Source organism: Anguilla anguilla, chromosome 18 (genome assembly GCF_013347855.1).
Source record: "Anguilla anguilla isolate fAngAng1 chromosome 18, fAngAng1.pri, whole genome shotgun sequence".
NCBI lineage: Eukaryota > Metazoa > Chordata > Actinopteri > Anguilliformes > Anguillidae > Anguilla > Anguilla anguilla.
The window spans coordinates 4430146-4453434 of NC_049218.1; the positions used below are offsets into that span (position 1 = coordinate 4430146).

The window sequence follows — 23289 nt, forward strand, 5'->3', positions numbered from 1 at the left end:
TCTACGTTGACTGAAGTGGAGTTCACCCCAACCTTACGACTCAGTATCTTGACGGCTGACCTAGCCACACTGTGATTTTAACCCGCCTGAAATAAATGAGATCTGTTGGCAGTTGAATTAATCGCTACATGCAGTCACTTTTTTCTTGCATTTAAATTCACGAGATAAAGACACACATCTACTTCCTCCAAATTGAGAACGAGAAGGAAAGTAATAAAAATGTATATTTGATGTAAGGTTAGGCGTGTCACAGGGTTCAACTCAGTTCCATTTCCAACGCAGCCAATTCACAAAAAGGACTGAATTTAAAGTGAACTGAAAAACACAATAATGTTCTATGACGATTCTTCGATCGAAGAATTGAATTTCGATTCATTTTGTGAACTGGCTGAATTGAAAGTGGAGTGGACCCCAAACCTGGTGTGTCATTTCTGACCCCTTAGAGCTGGTGGTCCAGCCCCCCAGGTCGATCGGCTCACATTGTTCAGTACTGAATTTAACACACAGTTCATTACCTACAAATCCCTTAAAGAGCGTGGATGTTCAGTGTCCAAATAACGAAATACCTGTTAAGCTCATGTCACCGTTATGTTCAATATTTACAAAAGTTTTATCCAGACCCAACCCAGGCACTTGTAGGATCAATATCCAGCCAAATTGCCATCCTCACTGTGCACCTGATGCCCATTTCCCTTAATAAAATGGCCTGGATGTAATGCATTGTATGTGATCAGAGTCGATCTGCTATTATTAGACCTGTGAAAGTGTGTCAGCTTCCCTAAGCGTTCATGCTGTTTTTTCTGTCTGTCTAATTGTCTCTCTCGCTGTTGCAATGGCATTAAATTCTCATCGACTCATTACTGTAGAGGCTGAATAATTTATGTAGGTGGTGACGTAACGCGTGGGTGTTCATCCTTCAGCGCATACAGTACACACGCTCATCGAGACCACAAGCTCCAGGCATGTTTTCGGGCGTTGTAAAGTGACCAGTGTCGTTCTATGAGAACACAGAACATAAAGAAACGGTTTCCTTGGACAAGATGAAGGCTTATCAAGTTTACCTTGTAACTGGGTATTTCACTTGACTTAAAAGTCCATTTAACATGCCCAGCTAGGCACGATAGACAAGTGTGAGGAAAGCAGCTAAATATTTAGAGACGACAGACCTGCTTGCAGGTGTCCTGGGGGCGTGGCATGTTGGCAGGTCGGGCACGCTCAGTCCTGACTGACAGCCCAGGAATGCAGGTGCACTGTGACGTGATTGGATGGATGGAGGCCTGCATGGAGAAAGAAGAGGAGAAAGGAGGGAGGATGAAGGACACGAGGAGGTACTGTTGAGTTCAGCAGTAGGACGTGTGTGTGAATGACAAGAGAACAGATAAAGGATATGCTCCCATTGGAGAAAAAAAAGAAGCTTGGTTTACTTACTTAGTCAAATTTTTTTTGTTTTATTTTCACTCAGATTTGAATGCTCGGTCATATTTGTATGTGCTTCTGATAGCTGCACCATCCTCTGTCAGTTGAGTGGAGCACAGAGCAGCACACGTCTTCCCAAAAAACACACACAGCTGGCACCCTGCGCACGAGAGAACCCACCTTCCCAGGACAAGGCTAAAGCCTCTTAGGGGTCATCCCGTGGGAAAGGCAGTGCCAGCCTGGCACAGTCAGTAACTGTTTCAAGAATTTGGGGCATAGGACTACACAAAAGGCTACCGATCAATCTTGATGCACCACTCAGCAGCCGAAATACCAGGTTCATTAAAGAGAACCATGTACAAAAATTAAACAAGACACAGAATGCATGCAAAAGAACCACACAAACCTCCATGTCTGGTTAAGGACAACATATTCAGCGTTACTTTCAACGCAGTACGAGTAACAACGTCTTCCGTTGTAACACATAAATTGTATATTTGTAGCATAGAAGTAGTACCTTTGACACAAAATGTGTTGAAAGTAACACAAAACTAATAACACAAAAAGTGTGTTGGATATTAGCACATCCTTTTTGAAAGTTCCGTCACTTAGATGTCCATGCAGAATGACACACACACTTTGGACACAAAATAGGAAACCCAAACTTAATTCACTGGAGTTATGTGATAAATGTTATTTATGTAAGTGTGCTTCAAAAACATTAACTATCAGAGTAGTCAAGTCCAAAGAATTTTCCCTGACAGGGAGTGATATTTCGGTAGTATCTTAAAAGCTTTTTAAAAAGCCATAAAAAGATAATTGAACCACATTGCATCAAGCCCTACACCTGCAGGATTTATAACAACCCACTAGATGGCGCCAGGCAACCCGCAAGACACGATAAACACAGCGACGCACATTACGTGAATGACCACCAGGTGGAGCCCTGAGCACTGAAACGCTACAGAGTTTTTCGTATATGGTTGTTATAGTACAGTACTAAAATGAAGTGTAGGTTAGGACAGTGTGCTTAATGCAGAAGTGACAAGTGCTAAAAAAAAAAAAAAAAACTTGTTTTCTTTCACCTGAATCTTTCTGAATTTTGCAGTGATGCAGAACCTGTATGCAATATATGGGAGATGACCTGGCATCAATAGTACAACGTATCATGGTTTTAATTAGTTTTCACCCCACGCTGAAAAAATAAACATGTACCTATTGGTGCGCATGCACCAAATCCTCCTTTGTGGAATACACTTATAAATATCTCCCAGTAGTCAACAGTGTTGACTCACTTTTGTACTTGACTGTTTGAACACTAGGTCTACAGCACTTAAACTCAATTATGAATGAATTTCAAATATATCACAGCATAAAAAGTTGTTTTTGCCACCAACGTACCAGTTGTCCAAAAAAAAAAAAGAAATCCCTCACCCCATTATATTTTTAAATATGTGTGTGTGCAAGCACTGCTAGGCAGACCAGTGGTGGGGTGGGGCGCTCCTGCTTGTGGTCACTAGAATCGATGGTTCAGGGTTGGATTTGATCAACACTTCCAGTAACGGTCAAGCGGCACTACGAATTTAAGTTGTGGACCATTTTCTATGACTCCCACATCTGGTAAAGTGGCCATCTCAATCATTTTGCACTGCGTAGTGGATGCAATGTGAACTGTATAGTGAATACAATGAGGCTTGATTTAAAACAATACATTTTTGGAATTCAGGGTTTTAAAGCAGAGGTGCTTGGCACTGCAAAGTTCCAAAACTACTGCTGCTACTTATTATTATTATTATTATTTTGGTATAATAATAGCAACAATCATATTAGTAGTATTACAATTATTTTCACCTTGGTACTACTACATTATAATTTCTATGAGAAACTTTAAGATTATTTTTTCGGATTTCAAAAGAAATCTGCTTTTACATAATATTTGTTTTGTGCCTAATTGCGAATCCACTGATTTGCTTAATATTCGAAAATAACAGACAAAATTTACATCCAGCAGGCAACCGTGCGTGTGCCACATGACTTTACAATCAATTTAGTTGAGATTGTGCATTGATCCCCCTTTCAAATGCAGTTCAGGAAATTGTGTTTTACACGTATTATGATGTCAAACGCCAAACCGGAGGTTTTTGGAGCCGGTCATCTGTAGGAAGCAACTTGTCTCCGTTAATACTCGGCTGCAGCTGAGTTCCGCCGGCGCTGCCGATGATGCTCGTGACTGATAGGGTTTCGTGACGTCAGGGATAAGTCAAGTAACCAAACCTCCCCATGTTCGACGTCCCTTTCTTCACGTTGCAATTGCATAGGGATTTTTCTAATGCGCGCATAAGGTAAGATTTTATGAATGTGTGCATCTTTGAACTTTGTAGTTGCTTTTCTTAATGTTCAGGCACAGCTTCTGACATTTTCCTTGTCAAGATGCAGATTTCATTGCTGGGTGCAAACCCTAGGACCCTGAATATATTTCTGAAAGGGGGGTCAATTCTTAAAGCTAATCTTACTTTTTTTAAATATGTAACGCAGTAAAATATAATACAAAGTTTCTTGCTATAGGCTACCTGACTTGATGCGTTCTTCACCCTGTAGCCTTGGTCTGCAGCTAACGAGTTCCCTTTCATTCCAGGGCGAATCTCTCTCCTCTTCGGGCTGTAAAATGGGAGGACTAGACAGGCTACGAGATTTTAGTTTACTGAGATGGTTAAGAGAAGAAAGACAATCCAGGAAGTTGATTCTGCTGATCGTTTTCATCGCTTTGCTGTTGGATAACATGCTGCTCACCGTAGTCGGTAGGTACCGATCGGCAAACCGCCGGAATATGCACGTGCACCTGTTACATATTCAACTGTACTGTTCTGTGTTCCTTACCTTTGCATCAACGTAACTTTCGAATTATTAAAAAAAAAAAAAAAAACATAACGGCCATAAAAGTGGAAAATACGCATGTAAAAGTTTTATTTTTTAATTTTCTCATACATTCTCAGAGTTTACCATAATGTAAAATCTTGGCTGACTGCAAACTTTTCACAACACCAGATGCAACTGAGGGTTAAAACTAGCGACACTATACTACTTAATTTGTACGGTGTCTGAAGAAATTATAACTTCGCGTTAAAATAATTCGTAATTTTTAACCTGAGGGGGTTGCGTGTGTGTGTGTGAGAGAGAGGGGGGAAGATGCAGCAGCAAACGTTGCCTTTACTCGTGGTGTTTCTATTTAATTTAAGAATCCCTGCTAGTCTTATCGCAAAGTCAGACTACATTTACGTACATTGGCAAAAAAAATACTTCAGAAGTTTATTATGCTGTAATAACGAATGTATTAATTCTAGAACTGAATGCGCGACATAAATCATTTATAGTCGTTACACTGTAGACTACCGGCTCCCTTAAAACCAATTCAGCTCAACACAAAGTAGATATCTTAACGTAATTTCAAATAATAAAAGTAATATTACGTCTTCAGTAATGCCCCTTCAGTGTCAAATGTGGCATGCAAGTAAGCTGTGCGTTAAGATGTCTAAAAGCATTTTTAAAAGAAAATCTAGTTAAACCTTTTCTGCATGTTCACAATTAATGCTATTGTAACATGCAAGCGAACAGTATCTGGTGTTAAATCGAGAATCTGTCAAATGAATTAGGTATGACCTGAAATAATCGATTTCGTTTTATTACAGACATATTGTGCATGGTCTGTTTGCTGAATTGCATGTCAATAGCCCATTTATCTGATACCGATGAATAAAAACTATCTATTATTATTTTCTGTATGAACAGAAAGGTATATTTTCATGAGCTGATTAGGCTACTCAACTTTGCACGAGGCATCAACGGCACTTAATTTTACTAGAAAAGGGAAATACGGACACAAATTTCAGGTTAAAGAAAGCTTATTGATCTTTTCTGAAGAGCCGCGTTTCACCACCTGCCAAGGATTTGAAGGATATTGGATTTCCTATTCCTGTATATCTGCCTCGCTGCGTTCCTTCTGGGGGTTTTGTCCCAATTCATTTGCGTTTTGAATGAACCACCACCACGATTTTTCTCTGCAAGCGTCGGGGTCCGCTGCCCTCGATAAGTCTCACTTTATGTCAGATTAATCGTGACAGTGACGCGTGCCAATCCGATGGCCTTTGGCGCCGCAATAAGTGGCAATGATTGCGCTCTGAATGAGACGGAGGTGTCGTCTGTTGTGTACTGGATTAAAGCCCGTGTCAGGCAGAAATTAGGCAGAAAAATGGGCCGGCCCACCTAGAGTGATTCAAGCACTAACACACTTTTTTTTTAAGACCGAGGCACTCAGACTATGTCCAACAGAGGTTGGGTTCTTGGCATGCATACAGTTTGTTTTTCCGTCACAACTTGCCGACATATGTTTAGCCTGACGATGTAACATGGTTGTTTGACTGTGTAAAGTATATGGATTTGATCTCTGCATATAGGGCAACTACTATAGAATCCTAGCCGACTTCAAGCATTATGTAGTAGTTACAGCATATGTTGTTGAAATGTAAACAAATGTTTATATTACTGGCATTAAATATTAACATTTTCACTTTCAATTGTGTGTACTAAAAAAGGTAAAACGTTCATGAACTCACATTCAGGGAATTACCGCAAGAATTTGTGCTGTTGCTTTGATAATCCAGGTGCTGGATTTATACAGCACAGGGATTTATTCAGGACAACCTGTTTGCAGGGACTCCTGGGTGGAACACACACATCGAGCCCAAGTCTTAGCCACAGTTTCTAGCGTAATGTTCTAGTGTTGTAGTCCAGGGGAATGACTGTAGACACAAACCCGTGCTTTGACACGTTTTTGGTGTGGACTGCTTTTGCTGCTCATCTAGGTGTGCTGTTTGTCTCTTATGGGTGGAGTTACCACGTTCGATCTGATAAAACGATTACAAAGCATTTATCTCCATTACAAAACACTGCTCGTTTGATGTGTGGTGCGTATATACAAATTTTGTACTGTGTATTCAGATTGTTTTTTTTGTTTTTTTAAGCATGGAAATAGCAGTCAAAAACTCAATGGGAAAATAAAGTATCACTTGATGAGAATGCCCATTTTCCAGTGTTAAATGTTGCGAACTGATCTGAATGAAAAATTCTTTCAAAAAAATGTTCTTGTTCTATTTTTAACCAAATGTTCAACAGTGTAAGAAACAGTCCACATAAGCACACAAAATTGAAGCACTTGTGTGTTAACATTCTAGTATTAACCTGTGGTTAAAAACTTTTTTATTTTATTAAAACTATATGGTTACAAGCCCAGAGAAAATACCTGGCCTTAAGTCTGGATAAAAGTTTCGCAAGTGTGCATAAAGTGTAATCCCCGTTCCATTTCACAGATGTGGTACGATTGCCTATAATAAAATGTGTTGGCATAGCACCTATGCCAATATTTGCAGAAAGTCTTAGCACGCTGTCGGGAGGCTTATCTTGTAGCATCCATCCCACATGCTACACAGTCTACAAATGGACACAGCCAAGTGACACAGGAACAAATATAATTTTGGGCAATCAAAGTTTGGCAAAAAAAAAAAAACTAGGGTTGAAAAATAATGGTAATAATAGCCAATCAACGGAATACTCAGTAAAAATGTAATAGTAACACATGAATATTTGTAAAGGCACTGTCAAATTGGTTCCATGACCAGTGTGAATGTGTAGCCCCCATTGCTGTGCTTTCCATGACATTACAGGCATTTAGCAGACGCTCTTATCCAGAGCGACTTACATTGCACCCAATTATACAGCGGGATATATACTGGAGCAATGCAGGTTAAGCACCTTGCTCAAGGGTACAACGGCAGTGTCCTACCAGGGAATCGAACCTGCGACCTTTCGGTTACAAGACCAACCCCTTAGCCATTACACTGCACTGCCGCCCCCCTACGCTGCTTTTTCTCCACTAATTTGTGACTCTGACCTCTTCACCAGTGCCCATCATTCCAAGTTACCTATACACGGCCGACAACCAGGAGGCCACGGCTCCGAACTACACCGTCTCTCCGCAGACGCCGTCCGGAACGTTCCAGACCATCGTGTCGCTCTACGACAACTCCACGAGGGTGACCTCCGGCGGCGCCGCCGCGTTCACCACGGCGATGCCGCCGTTGCCCACCTCTCCCGCCGCGCCCACGAACGGCACCGCGCACGACTCGGACTGCCACGAAGGGGACAAAAAACTCCTGAACGAAAATGTGAAAGTGGGGCTGCTGTTCGCGTCCAAAGCCACCGTGCAGCTGATAACGAACCCCTTCATCGGGCCCCTTACCAACAGGTGGGTGGCGAACTCCTTTTGACCTCAGCGGGTGTGGGCCTTGAGTTTTCGTGACCTCACTGTACGAGGTCAAATGTGGGATGACTTGCAAAGCGATTTGCCGCGTCTTTCGGAAAAAAAATATTCACACTTAATTGTTTTTTTTGTTTTTTTTTTTTACTTTGTCAGCATGTGTGCCCAGCACCGACAACTATATAGCGACCTGTTGTCAGTGAGATACGCCTCGTTTGTGATTGGTGCAGTACGGTCCGGTCTGTAGGGTGTAAATCAGTCGTTGTTGGCGAGGACTGTATGTGCTACAGCTGGGCTGCTAGGGCTACACTAGAAAAGAGCTAAAAGGATAAACAGGGTGCCTGTTCAAAGCTAGCTAGCGATGATCCGTTCCATGTCAAGAACATTAACAGGAAGAGAGCAGCTGTTTGCTGACATGCAGGTGGTTTCAAACCACCCAGCTCAACTGAAACTGCACACGCATTACTAAGACAGATGTTTTGTATGTATAAAGGTACCTTTGTTCTTGTTAAATTATCGTTACATACCACTGGTTTTGACTGCCCTTTGGAAGCTTGATGCTGGCTCTGATTTTAGATGGACAAAGCACACAGTTACAGAGGGGGGGTGTATTTACAGTTTTTTTTTTTAAATCAATAGAAAGTGTGATAACAAAAATAAACAGTGTGATTGTATGTGATCAATGTATTATTTTGATACTAAATAAAATTAGTTTTAAAAAAATAAACAGTGTTTTGTATAATGAGGAGTTTGAAACAGAGCAATTGTTTCTGCTGCATCCAGGTTCATACCGCTTGGTTGACCTAATCTCTATCTAACTCAGGTTTGTGTCTCTGAAGATCTACCCTTAAAAAAACCCTTCAGACAGACAGGAAACTAGACAGCACTGAATTGTAAATTCATAACCTGAAGTGCTTGTCAGATAAGATCAAAAAATGCAGTGGTCAGTAAACAGTATTGGATATGAGATCAGATTAATACCAGGGCAGTCCATGTACAGTCTGTACCAATCGAGTCAACGGTAGAGGCTTTGGAAGGTTTCCAGAAGCGTTCTATGAAGTCTGCTGTGGTAGACTCACCAGCTATAAAGACCAGACCTCTGCTATGTGATAGAGGCTACACCTTTGCTACATCACAGAATAAACAGACTCGAGGATGACCCTGAATCTAATTTCTACTGCGTTCTATGAAACGCCACAAAGAAACAAGTATTGATTGGAAAGCTGCATCTGTGAACTTGTCTAGTGAATGAAGTCTATAAATCCTTCTGACTGCATGAGGTCACATGCACTAGAAAACTGTGCTGTGTTTTAAATGAAGGGGAACTAAACAAATGTTTTTATATACATTTAAACTGCTCATTAGCCAGAATGAGCAACAGGCCTTCATTCCTTCACACATTGATAAGGGTTTCATAAATTTGACTTTGGCAAAGGACGTTCAAGCGTACTTTTTGTTTGCACAGGTTTTAACTGTGTAATATACATAACACTCATACAATGTTTGTGTACACTTTGGGCACCTCGCCAACTGTGATGTGACAACTCACAAGTTCATTACAACTACCTACACCCAACAAGGCCGGTATTTACACTGCGGTTGTCTAATAAATGTATGCAACAAAGCACGCTCCATATTTGTTTGACACTGAAAGTTACTTTTTGAAGGACTCGGACGTTATTTGTGGTAGCCTTAACTATCAACGTGTCCAACAGATAGGCTACAATTATCTCGTGTTAGCCAGACACTCTCCTATACCTCTACTAAACCCTGTCAGATTGCTGCTACTGGTCTCGTCGTTTATTAGCTCAGCTGGCTATCTAACTAGCCATTTCAAAAAGCTGACAGCCAATGAACGGTTGAATTTAAGACATGATATTTTCAAATGAAACGTTTCAACACGTTAGCTACACGTAGCTTTCGCTGAATTGCTAGCCATTTAGTAACGTTAGATTTAGCTGGCTAATGTAATGAACCGGCTTGCTTGCAAACATGATTCGTTTGGTTGGTTGCCTACCAAACTATTGAGATATCTACGTCGAATTCAATTAATTGAACGTAAAAATAAGTCACAGGCAACAAAACGGTTGGTTACCCATACCCATTTAAAATCACCTGCTTTGGGTCGTCAATGCCAAGGCAGTGTGTTGTTGTCGCTTCGCAGAAGCTGCAAAACTCTAATTCAAACGTTAGCGGCTGTTAATGTCCACGCTTTTTCCGTAGCCTCAGCCAAGCCATAAGCTCCGTGTGGTCCAGCTACAGAACTGTATCTGTGGGACACTCCAGTTTCGCACGTTTTTTAGATAGTTAACAGGCACCCGCCAAACAAATCAATTCGCGTTCAACCCCGCATACTATTATAAGGGAAAATGCACTTCCGGCTGCAATGCATTGTTGTATTAAATGTTGTATTAAATAACGTTATTGTTATTGTCATCCTGATTTCTCGAAGACACACAGAAGGCTTAGTTGTAGGCCTACAGGGTTTCTTTCCTCAAGATCCTGTAGTTATTTAATAAGTCTTTATGAATGGTGTTTATCTGTAAATGATCTCTCTGTTGTGTTGGGGAATTGTATGCCAAATTGTGTGCTTGGTGGGAATCGTATGCAAGAAGATTGTAGGATGGCAGAATTTTTAGATGGTCCCATATTGAACATAAATAACGACATAAATTGAATGAAATGTGTTTAATTCTGTCTTTCACTAATCAATAACACAATTTGTCACATTGTTTCTCTTAGAGGCACATAAATTCGGTCCCCCCCCCCCCCCCCCCCCCTACTGTATCATCTTCTAACGTTCTTTTAACTTTAATTTTTCATCTTTCATAAATGGAAGTCCCAGAACAACATGATACACACAGACGGGCAGACCAAGCAGCAGAGTGTATGATGTGCTCCAATTTAACATAATACAGCTTTCAAAGATTCTCTGGCCAAGCATTTTACTGCTTCAAACGGGTCATCTCAAAAATCAGTAATTGAAGCGAATATTGGAATTCCATTATCTTTTGTGAGTCACCTTGCTCCTGAGAAAGCAAAGGCGAAGGAATTGATGCATGTCCAGCATCTGGAACAGACTGTCATCTCTCTGAAGTAACGCTTTGTCTGCCAGTGGCGTTGGATAGCCTATATTTTTCTCCTTTCATCCTGCTTGTTATTTGTTAGCATTTGTTCATTTTTGTTTTCTGTCTATGTACTATTGTTCTCATCTGCAGCGTTTTTCAGAATTGTGACCATACAGCATTCTGATGTTACAAATTTGCCAATCATCGTGATAGATCTGAGGTTTCCCGTGTGTGTCACATGACCAGACTTGTTTCTGGTGCTACAAATGTGTAAAACAACAGGTTAGAAAAGCAGGTCATTGTTTTCGTTCGCTACCTTGGTCTTAGTCCCTTCTAGAATGTCAGTTGTTTAATTGCAGTTATATCAACGAGGCATACCTCAGACAAATTGATTATGTGTCTTTGCAGAATAGGATACCAGATTCCAATGTTTGCTGGCTTCTGCATCATGTTTCTTTCCACCCTGAGTAAGTATCACTCTACCCAGTGGGATCATACGTTGGTGGGATCAAATTTATGGAATATATATATTTTTGCTGATGTTGAGTACTTAACCTGCTTCAGTATAAACGGATGATGTGAGTTGCCAGCCAAATGTACCTGATAAATAAGTGAATAATATAAAAGATAAATCATGTAATAATTCAGCAATACCCAGTAATACTCATTGAGATTGTTGTGCAAGATTGCTAGTTTCTTTTCATGATTAGGGTATTCTCTTTGTCTTCATCTATGGTCATTATCAAGTGTTCGCTTTCTCAAAGAGCTACAGCCTGCTGTTTCTGGCTCGATCTCTTCAGGGCGTTGGGTCCTCCTGTTCCTCTGTTGCTGGTAAAGTCTTTGTCATTATTTTTCAATACAAGCTTTTTTTTAAATTTTTTTTTTTTTCAAGGCATTTCTATGCTCACATTATTTAGTAACCCAGTTCACAGTCTTCTCCTGTAGCAATACTCTTGGACCCCTGTTAGTTTTTGGGGTCCCACTGCTCCAGAATAAGGTCTCGATGAGCAGGAGGAGGAATTGCGTTTTTGTCGTACCTTTCATGTCGAGCGCTTACGGCGAAGGGTCGGGGAAAGTGGTGATTCACCTCAGCTGCCCCTGAGGTGTCGAATCCAGCTGGGTGAAGCACAGAGGCCATTTTGTACCTGAATGCAAAGCCTGTTGTCTGTTATCCCAGCTAGTATTGATAGTGCCAGTGTTATTCTGGAACTAGAGGACAAGTTGCATGATAATTGTAAAAGCTTGACTGCCCACAATTTTTTTTTTTTTTTTTTTAAAGGAACTAGGAAACAGTACAGACTTCTAAAAGACCGAGTCTGGCATTTAGTAGAATTAATCGAATGCACTCTTCCTTTTTTTCACATTTGAGGGATGGGAATGCTGGCCAGTGTCTACACGGATGACGAGGAGAGAGGGAACGCCATTGGGATAGCACTGGGAGGAATGGCAATGGGGGTGCTGGGTCTGTATACAGTACAGTACATTACAGGCATTTAGCATATGCTCTCATTCAGAGCGACTTACACAACTTTTACGTAGCATTTTACATTGCATCCATTTATACAGCTGGATATATACTGAAGCAATGCAGGTTAGATACCTTGCTGAAGGGTATAATGTCAGTGTCCTACCTGGGAGTCAAACCTGTGACCTTTGGGTTACAAGACTCGTTCCTTGTTTTCAGACAACTAATGCTTTCATTTTCTGCAAGCTACTGTGGTAAATATTTCCCTTTGAAAGAGGTCACATTTAAATTGATTTATTGATAGACCTCCAGCTCTGAAATTAGACAAAGGCAAGAAATCAGACAAAGAACTCAGACAAAGAAAACTGTAATGAGCCAAACTTTCACTGTGTTAAAATCTGTTTAAGAAGAAATCATGGGAAAAGATATGTTCAACAACCTTCATTAGTCAGCAGATTATTAATCAAAAGATGGTTGGAACAAAATACAGCAGTGCTAACCAACTCTGTTCCTGGAGATCTACCATCCTATAGGTTTTCATTCCAACCCTAACAAAGCACACCTCATTCAACAGCTAGATGTCTTGTTGAGCCACTAATTAGTAGAGCCAGGTGACCCAATTTAGGGGTTGAAATGAAAACCCAAAGGATGGTGGATCTCCAGGAACAGGGTTGGTTGCCACTGAAATAGAGCACACACAGGGGTCCTCGAGGATTGAATTTGGGAAAATCCCCGCTCCAGACCCTGCAGCGACAGGCAGGATAGGATCTCAGGATGCAAGCCCACACTGACCGTCTCCCTGCGCTCCTCCACAGTCGGACCCCCTTTCGGAAGTGTGATGTATGAGTTTGTGGGGAAGACGGCTCCGTTCCTCATCTTAGCGGTGCTGGCTCTGTTAGATGGAGGTGAGCACTGTGCATCGAAGCAAGATACTCCATTTTGTTTTTGTTTTTGATTATTATGTCATTAATTTATTCTTCTCTTTCTTTCCACAGCCCTCCAGCTGTTTATTCTCCAGCCCTCAAAAGTGGAACCGGAGGTGAATTTCGCCGTCATTGCAATCAAAACTGCAAAACCCAAAATCACGCACGCCTAAAAATGGACAGAGCTGTTTAACTGTGTTCACAGCTCTCGTTGACCTGATTACAATATTACAATAATGACCAATTTTCAGATTTTCCGATACTGGGATTTCCATTTTTTCTAGATGAAAAGCTGGAAAGTGTGGTGTGCTTGTACCATTCTTTGCGATACAGACATGTTTTGGCCTGATAGCAAATCTAAGCAGGTGTGGTACATGCAATGCATGGAAGGATGGGCTACAGTACATGGTGCATGCTGGGAAAACGTTTCAGGGCATAATTATTTGATTCATTATCACAGACAGAAAGCTGGCCACACTGCATGACTACCTGTCCATTCCTTACACACTCTGCATAGACATTTAACAACATTTTATTATCTTTTATTGCTGATAATGTAATAAAATAAGTAATAAAATAATACTGGAGTATTATTATGAACCTGAATAAATAAAACACATTTCATTGTAAACCTGTTCAACTCATGACAGACTAACATAAAATAAATATGTATATGCATACAGTATTCTTGTTTCACATAATATAGGTCGCTCACCTCCTTTTTGTTTATCACTTTTTTTACCTCATGAATTGGCTCCAGGGTGGAGTTCCTCAGACAGTGATCTCACGTTTGCATGTATTCTGTGGTGAATACATCAACCAAACCTGTCTTCAGCTCCTGCAGTGTCTAAGAATGAGACCTTTACATTGAACAGTTATTGTTCCGTTTTGTTTTTCTGTGGTTATTTGATGTCAGTGAAAGCATTACATTACATTATAGGCATTTAGCAGATGATTTTATCCAGAGCGACTTACACATCTATTACATAGCATTTATATTGCATCCATTTATACAACTGGATATATACTGAAGCAATGCAGGTTAAGTATCTTGCTCAAGGGTACAACGACAGTGTCCTTCTCAGGAATCAAACCTGTGAGCTTTAGGTTACAAGACCAGTTCCTTACCCATTATACTACACTGCCGCCAGAAAGCTGGTCAGTTTGTTTTTGGGCTGAAAGTACTCCTTATTGTAAATATACAGCATTTGAGTTCTGGGAGAGGCTTTTCAATGATACATACCCTCAGGGGAAATTTCCCCTTTGCACCCCCCCCCCCCCCCCCCCCCCCCCCCCCCGGTACGTGTACAGCATTAGGCTTTTTAACTTAACCTTTTAAGGTGCAAGAGCACAAACATGTGATTGAAATGTTCTGAGCTGAACATGGAATGTTCTTAACGCTGACGTAACAATCATTACTTGTAATTGAAAGCAACGGGGTTCTAGAACACTGACTTAGAATTCTGGGGGGGAAAAAAAAAACATTCCAAAAATCTAGTCTTCAAAGGCTTAAGCGTTGCATTTGTTTTTCTGGAGAATCGCTTTAAGAGGAGATATAGCACAAATATCCCCCTAGCATACAAACTGGGAGCAAGTTACAATTAACAGGATTCAAGGAATGATGAGAATTTAGCAAAAATAAGCCATGCCTTTCATCCACATGGAAGCTGAACAGGGTATAAATCTGTCTATGGCGACCTATGGGTTTGGTAGCAGCGACATTCTCCGCTCCCGGTTCTTTGAATAAAACGTGCTCGTTTAGCCTGCCGCAGGAAGCTAAGGATTCTGGGCCAGATCTAATCCGACTTTGATCGATGGGACTGATGCCTATCAATTATCACGGAGGGGAAGTGAGAGGACTGAAGCAGGAGACAGGATTTATGGGACTAATCGCATCACGGCGACTCTCCTGCCCATTGTGACTTTTTTCCCATCACACAACAGACATCGATGGAATCAGACGCGGTGGAAAATCGTGTCTGATGCCCACATAGCTGAGATCCCGAACTCTTAAAATGAGCTAAAATGTACACGCGTAAGGTGCTGGAAAAGATTGACGAAACATTGCTCTGGGGAATCGTGCTTTGCCGAAGGTTGACGCTCACTGGTAGGAGGGGGTCCTAAAGATTTTTATAAGAGAAGGTTTTTATACTGTATACAAACAACAGAAAGACAGTTCAGCAGGAAAGCACTAATGCTCTAATTAGTGAGGTGCTGGTAATCTGTGGTCGCTAGGTGATGGTTCACAGCAGGATGACAGTTGAAGGACCTCTTTTTTTAAGAATCTTGTTGAAAGGCAAGGAGACTCCCCCAGAATATGGAGTTAGCGCTATGATTTCCCAGTCGTAACGTTAATGGTACAAGATGGCAGGGTGCTCACAGCCTGTATGAAGCCGCCATCAGTTAAGGCAAATGGCATAAAAAGAAAATATTTGTTTTAAAAATCACGCGGGATGAACCCTAAAACAGCGAGCCTAAGATCTAAAGACAGCAGTGAGTACAGTGCTTTCATCATGGGTGGGAAGTAGCAATCGCAGGCTCATCCTACACAGCAACCAAAAAAGGCATGACCTGACAATATAAGATAAACACAGTGCTGCTGGTTTTGTGCCGGTCAGAGAAGCTAAGTATACACATCTAGACATCTGGAGAAAAAAAAAGGTAGAACAATATTTGTAGAAACTCGAAGGGCTTCTGGCTATATTGCCATATCAGTACATTCCCAGGACCTGTGACATTAAATTCTGCTTTCTGCTTCTTGTGTGACAGAGTCAGAAAGGGACCTCGCTGTTGACACTCATGAAAGATCCTTATATACTCATCGCTGCAGGTAAGAAAATGAAGCAGGGCAGACAGACAGCACTGCTAATGCCTGGAGAACAGAACTGTTACTGTCATAATTGTAAAGATTCAGCATTGAATAAAGAAGGATTAATTCAATTATTTATTTATTCATGAAATTGGCTAAATTAATATAGTGCTCTGTTGGTGGTTGAAAGGAAGAAACATCAACATGTAGTGTGACTGTTGCCAAATGTAGTGAAGAGGTGAATATTATGGGAAGAGCCTGTGCTATTGAAAAGGGCACATTGAACCCATCCCCCCCCCCCCCTTCCCCATGTCAGAACGCATTAAAGCACTGAAAGACACCTGTTTTGTTAATTAGCAAGCCCACAGGCTCAATTATCAGCCTCAGACAAGTGGGGGGATGATATGAGGGGTATTATTTTCCACAAAAAAAGCGACAAAAGTAGAAGAGTTCTGAAGATGGCAGTTAAAGACCAGGCCCACTTACCTCCAATCACCTGTCTTTTCCAGGGTCCATTTGCTTTGCAAACATGGCAATAGCCATGCTGGAGCCCGCCTTGCCAATCTGGATGATGGAGACTATGTGCTCAAGAAAATGGCAGCTAGGTATTTAGAAATTTTCTTGTTTGTTTCTTGTTTTCTCGCCCCCAAATGGCACAGAACAGCATTCACCAGCTTGATATTTTAAAAGTGAAAAAAGACACACACACACACACACACACACACTAAAGTCAGGTCTAGTTAGCCAAATTATAGTACAGATTATTGACATTTTACATCCAATGAAACCTACAGCAACTAAAAGTAACACCTGTGTTACCCAGGCATTTAAATGCTTAACATAAAATTGCAACCCAGTGCAACCCATCAAGCGAGCAGCTGTCAGACTGCACACCAGTATAATGTAAATCGGCACTACAGTGGTCCACTAATAGCAGGACAAATCACTATTTTTCCTTCTTTTAACAGCCAATTCTTATCTCGACTGCCTGACCTTGTCCAACTGTTAGCTGCCCACTGTAGCACTGATTTTTAATAATGGGCCACTTGTGGAGCGCTGTGTGCTCTCTAGCGGTGAGGCTAAGGCCCAAATTCAACAGAACTGCAACGTTTACAGTCCAAAACGGATTTAGAGTCTCTGAAAGAAATTCAACCGACGACAAATTTGGCCAAAAAAATGTTTCACTGCAGAAAACAACAAGAATAAAGGGCTGTATCTAGGTGGAGTCTGGGACAAAATTTCCATCTGAAAATAAGCAAATGAAAAATGTAACACAATATGCCAGTAAATTTACATTTTCGGGGTTGTTTTGACAAAGTTCTCGACGGCGTTCTCGGTTCGGGGGAGTGCAGGCCCAACGCGCCGCCGTTTTTCTCCCTGATGCCCCCCCCTGCCCGCCCCCCCCCAAACAGACGATGAAGACGATGGTCTAAACCGTGAGGGAGGGAGGGCTGCGAGAGAGGCTGATTATGCGGGCGGCGAGGGATCAGAAGCGAGCCGGATATGAGGGTGTCAGCGGCGTCGCGAGAGCGGCGCGGCTTTCGCTCAGAGCCTTCATTACCGCCGCTCGCGGGCGCATAGCAACCCCCGCGATCGGGAACCGATAACGGACGCGCTTATCTCACCCCTCCCCTCCCTCTTCCCTCCCTCGTCAGGCGTCGCCTTTGTGCCCGCCAGCGTCTCCTACCTTATTGGAACCAACATCTTCGGCGTTCTCGCACACAAGATGGGAAGGTAAGGGGGGAAATTACTCTTTTTTTTTCCTTCTTCTTCTTTTTTTTATTTTTTATTTTTTTAATCATGTCCGTTTCCGGCTGTATCAAATGAAATTTCTTTGTTGTTTTCTTCGCCACGTGTGTCCTTATTTGTGAGAAGGAAAAAAAAACAAAAAAAAAACCTGTAATATTTGCTGCAGAGCCACGCACACACACCCAGCTCTGGAGGCACCGTTCTATCGAACCTGCGGATAATTTTGGGTCTGCATCGAGCGAAATTCAGCCCCCCCCCCCCCCCCGAGTTAGAAACAAGTACTTCCCGTACCCTGGGTGCTCACAGTCACAAACAAAAACAAGGCGATTCCCAAGTGGTTCAGTCGGTAAAGGCGCATTCCACAAACGCAGGCTATGTCTCACAGGCTAGAAATGGCGTTAGTACTGCAGTCTGGGCTGTGTCATTAGCCAGAAGTGTGACACTACGGGCTGTCTGTGACTGGGATAGAGTAGAACAGAGTTTACATTACACTACATCACAGGCATTTAGCAGACACTCTTATCCATTGCATCTATTTATACAGCTGTATATACGGTATACTGAAGCAACGCAGGTTAATTACCTTCTTACAACGGCAGTGTCCTAGCGGGGACTCGAACCTACGGCCTTTAGGTTACAAGACCAACTCCTTACCCATTATACTACACTGCCGCCCAGTTTTTTGTGTGTTACGGCTGCCTACATATGCAGCTCCCGGCCAGTCAACAGGCTCCTATCTGTTAACACTCTTCAGTGCTGAGAGATGCACCTCTTCCCAAATCAACGCTCAAAATGGCTCTCCCTTTGTGTGGAAAGTACCCAGTGGTTTGAGAATGAGTGTAAATGGTAAATGGACTGCATTTATATAGCGCTTTTATCCAAAGCGCTTTACAATTGATGCCTCTCATTCGCCAGAGCAGTTAGGGGTTAGGGGTTAGGTGTCTTGCTCAAGGACACTTCGACATGCCCAGGGTGGGGTTTGAACCGGCAACCCTCCGACTGCCAGACAATCGGTCTTACCTCCTGAGCTATGACGCCCCGAGTGTATCAGAGGAGCACATGCTTCAGCTGCAGCTGCAAAACAAAACAAAGTAAATATCATAAAGTAATCTCTGGCAAGCACTTTTTGTTTTTTGGGTCGGATAAGTTCAGGTAGCTCAGGAAATGACGCGAATGTGTAAGAAACAGGAGAAAAACAACACTGAGGACACACATTTGTTACCTAGTGAAGGGTGTAGTATATCATTCTTGGATTGACTAATGGCCCATTGTAATTCTAATCTTATCTTCTTCAAAAACCAAAAGTGACAGATGTCCTGTTTATTTTGTTTAGCAGTGGTCTGTCATTTCCCCACAGTCTTGCATATCTCAAAAAAAAAATACAACCTCCAGATTTGCTGATTTTACATCATTATTTTTTCTCATTTAATAAAACAGCCTGCTGCTCAGAACCCCAAAGCTTGCCTGGAGAAAGAAATCTCCAGCTTTAATCGCATTGAGTTTAGACCACGGTCTCCTCCTCTCCTTTTTCTTTTTCTTTTTTCTCTCCTTCCTTCGGAGTTTATTGTTGTAATAAATCTGCGTGTTGACCCCGGTCTATTTCAGCCCACAGAGTACAAAAACGGGGTTGATTCCTGTCAGCCATTTTGTTGTCTTTGGCAGTCTCTCACAGGGGCTCTTCTTCCCCCCCCCCCCCCCCCCCCCGCCCCCCCCACAGATGGCTGTGCTCCCTGATCGGCATGCTTCTCGTGGGGATAAGCATTCTCTGCGTAAGTGCCGCAAATACACACACACACACACGTCTGTGACGATAAACCTACATTATAGGGACACACACATTGTAAGCACTGCAAATACACACACACACAAACACGTTTGTGACGATAAACCTACATTATAGGGACACACACATGTCTGTGACGGTAAACCTACATTATGGGGACACACACACACACGTCTGTGATGATAAACCTACATTATGGGGACAATATGTTTGCTCTGCGGTGGCCACAGGGCCTAAGGGAGTACTTTAGTTATCTGTGGCTTATAGCTACAGGACGTATATGTTTTATACGAAGCAGAGGCCTCAGTCTCAATCTCGGTAGAACCCAAGCACCTAGAGTATCTCCGTCCGCGGAGCTCTCTGTGCTTCGTGAACAAGCTTTTCAGCAGGAAGCAGATGTTTTCATTTCAAGCCTTATCACCTTTTGTCCTTTGGTCGTAATGAACATTTTTGAAAGGGCTTGAGTTTTCACACAACAACCCGATATACTGTACCAGGCTGGTCAGCGACAGACCTAAAAAAAAAAAAATCTAAAAATTGCATTCTAGCAAGGGTTCAGTTTTTATTTTCTGTGTTACATATAAAATCTCCTGTATGTAAAGCTTTATTAATGTGGTCATTGTGATGGTCATTACTAATAACCAAATCAACATTTAATGAATCCATCTTATGTAAGATTCAGTTATGTCAATCTGATTTTCATTCATTATAGTAAATGCGAAAGATTGTACGCATTCAGTAAAAAATAATTTTCTTCATAGGTTCCCTTTGCAAAAGACATCTACGGACTGATCGTACCGAATTTTGGTGTTGGATTTGCCATCGGTGAGTTAATCTACCATTTCAGCACTCCAGAAAAATATGTTCAAGCTGAAGAAAGGGAATTCAGTGAAGTAATTTATTTAACAGCTACAGAAAGGAAACAGCCTTCCAGTGTACAACCTTTGATTGTCTGTGGCTAAATGTGGGAAAATGTTTTGTCTGGTCTCTTTTAACAGGCATGGTGGATTCGTCTATGATGCCGATAATGGGCTACCTGGTGGATCTGCGACACGTGTCCGTCTACGGAAGCGTGTACGCCATTGCAGACGTGGCTTTCTGTATGGGCTTCGCTTTGGGTGAGTGGTGTACAAACTAGGCTAAATTAGATTCAAATTATTAACATTTGCACATCAGGGACGTAGCCGGAGGGGGAAGGGGTGTGGTTGGGTTGCCCCCCCCCTCCTCCCCCCTACTCCCCCCTACATAGAAATGCACATGGCACATGCTTTCTGGGAAACTGGAGAAGTCCTCATCTGCCCCCTCCCCCCCGTTCCCCCAATGATGTTATTCGTATGCCATGGCCTTCTCAGTTACTTAGATCTGGACCCAGATGCACATTTAAGGTATGACTTAGCATTTTGTTTCTCAGTGTAACAAACAAAAAAATATATATTATTCAAAGGTTACGGGGAAGCCCATATGCAGTACTGGCGACGGCTGGAACTGGAAACATTACATTACATTACAGGCATTTAGCAGACGCTCTTATCCAGAGCGACATACACAACATTTTACATATCATTTTACATTGTATCCATTTATACAGCTGGATATATAACTGAAGCAGAGCAGGTTAAGTACTTTGCTCAAGGGCACAACGGCACTGTCCTAGCAGGGAATCGAACCTGCGACCTTCAGGTTACAAGACCAGTTCCTTACCCATTATACTACACTGCCGATATATTATATACTGATTATATACTGTACTAACTGCCAGCCAAAGGAAAGACCGGACCCTTAGAACGAGGCGGCGGTTTATACTTTCCGTCTCACGTGTGCCGCGTTTCTCCCGCGCCGCGTTCAAAGGGCCGTCGGCGGGCGGGGCCATCGCCAGGAGCATCGGCTTCCCCTGGCTCATGACCATAATCGGGGTGGTGGACATCCTCTTCGCCCCTCTCTGCTTCTTCCTCCGGAGTCCACCGGGCAAGGAGGAGAAAATGGTGAGAAAAACAAACAAATTATCTTTCTTCTAAATTTCTGCGCTAGCAACATTGTAACATTATATCCAGAGTGACGCACAATAAGTGCATACCAAAGATCATTGGAACTACAAAACACAGGTTTCATAAGGTACCATACTCATTTTGTACAGCTATTCATAGCCATGAATGCATTAATTCCAGTTCACACAATGAACATTACTCTGACCTAATCTATGCTAAGTCAAACTAGGAGACAACTCTGCTTTATTCTGGTTTCTCCTAGGGATTTTTTTTTCTTTTTTTTTAAAGAGCTTTTTTTCCCACAGTCCCACAGGCCTCTAGAACATGTGCAACAGAACCATTGATTTGCCTCTCTGGAACTCCCATTTGGCTGTCCTGTGATGGAGTGCTTGTGTCTTGTAGGCACAAGGCTATAGCAGATGGTGCTGTTGAGTCAATGACCCCATTACTGTCTCCAAGGTTACAGTTCCTGAGTCAGTCTGGACAGGATGGGCAACACATAGTTAAATCCTCAATTGTTTAATCAGCTCTGAAGGAGTATGTAATTTTACTCCGATAAGAGATTTGATTCATGGGCTCATATGAACTGGATTCTGAGGAGGAAACGCTGTCATTTCAAGTCAACAGGAGTACTAAATACGCCAGTTCATTGAACAGGATGTCAAATAAACTATAGAGTGGCCTGACAGAAAGAAACCTGCATATGTATTTTGGACCAGGTACAAGGAACGTCAAACATTGAGTGATTGGCATGTGATAACCTGATGGCAGTTCTTATTTAAAACTATACTCTTACAAAGAGCCCTGTGTTTACACATTCTTTGGGGCATGGCGGAAAGCATGCTATTATTTTGTTTATGTCTACACTGAGGCATTGATACTCAAGGAAGTACTGCATTTGGACGAAACCACACAAATTTTCATATGCCAACGGAACAGTGCTCTTAATGTGTGTTCATAAACATGATAGAGATCTTAGAATTAGCTGCATTTTTTCTTATAACCAGAGATGTACAGTACACTTAACGTTAAGAACAACACATTTAATAATGCTGGCCATAAAAACTGCAGGAGCATCTGAATATAATGATGGCTTAATGTTTTTTTTTTTTCGGAACGCTAACGCACTTGCTACGCCGAGCCCTGATTCTGGAGTAATGGAACATCCTGTCTCTTCAGGCTATTCTTATGGACTGCAACTGTCCAGTGAAGACCCGGGCGTACAACACACAGGACACTCAGAACTACCAGATGGATGATGGGATGGAGACTGAAAGCGAGGAGTAGCCACGGGTCATGTACGTCACCTTCCAGAGTATCTATTTTCTTGTAAAAAAAAAAAAAAGGGAGAAAAGTTTAAAAATTGACTCATTTCGGTGTGAATGTTCTGCATCATTTCCACCCCCCCCCCCTGTGTGTTGTGTCACTGTGTCGTACTACCGAAGTAAACCAAAGTTGTTCACGTTGCCCATTCAACACAAGCCGCTAGCCTTACCCCCCCCCCCCCCCCACAGAAGGGAGAGAAACGCAAAAAGCGCAAAAGAGCCCATCGTAGTCAGTCGTCCGTTAGGGGGGACGCTTAAGGTCACCACATTCTGAACCTGCACGAACGAGTTCAAGCTTACAAAGAGAGGGGCAGAGACGTGGAGAAGGTTCCCGTTTGCAGAGGCGTTTTTTTTTTTTAAAAGGTGTCTTAATCAAACGGGAAGCGTTTTGGTTAGGTTTTGGTTAACAAGCACATCGTACGGGTTTAAAAAAGAAAGAAAAAAAAGCCAGTGTTT

General features: G+C 42.2%; 1 protein-coding gene across 2 annotated transcripts; it reads left to right on the forward strand.

Annotated features, from left to right (window-relative positions):
• The first annotated feature begins 3610 nt into the window (after positions 1–3610).
• On the forward strand, positions 3611–23007 carry slc18a2 (solute carrier family 18 member 2). Of its 2 annotated transcripts, XM_035399597.1 has the most exons (16): positions 3611–3758; positions 4052–4214; positions 7372–7714; positions 11203–11261; positions 11542–11625; positions 12164–12256; positions 13075–13164; positions 13255–13298; positions 15952–16012; positions 16501–16596; positions 17647–17725; positions 19458–19509; positions 20285–20348; positions 20522–20641; positions 21372–21505; positions 22688–22795. In XM_035399597.1, the coding sequence occupies exons 2-16, from the start codon at positions 4082–4084 to the stop codon at positions 22793–22795; spliced, it is 1560 nt and encodes a 519-aa protein (XP_035255488.1). In that variant the 5' UTR covers positions 3611–3758; positions 4052–4081. The 2 variants fall into 2 exon arrangements, with proteins under 2 accessions (XP_035255488.1, XP_035255487.1); XM_035399596.1 differs by lacking the exon at positions 3611–3758 and having other exon boundaries at positions 4082–4214; positions 22688–23007.
• Positions 23008–23289: the final 282 nt, after the last annotated feature.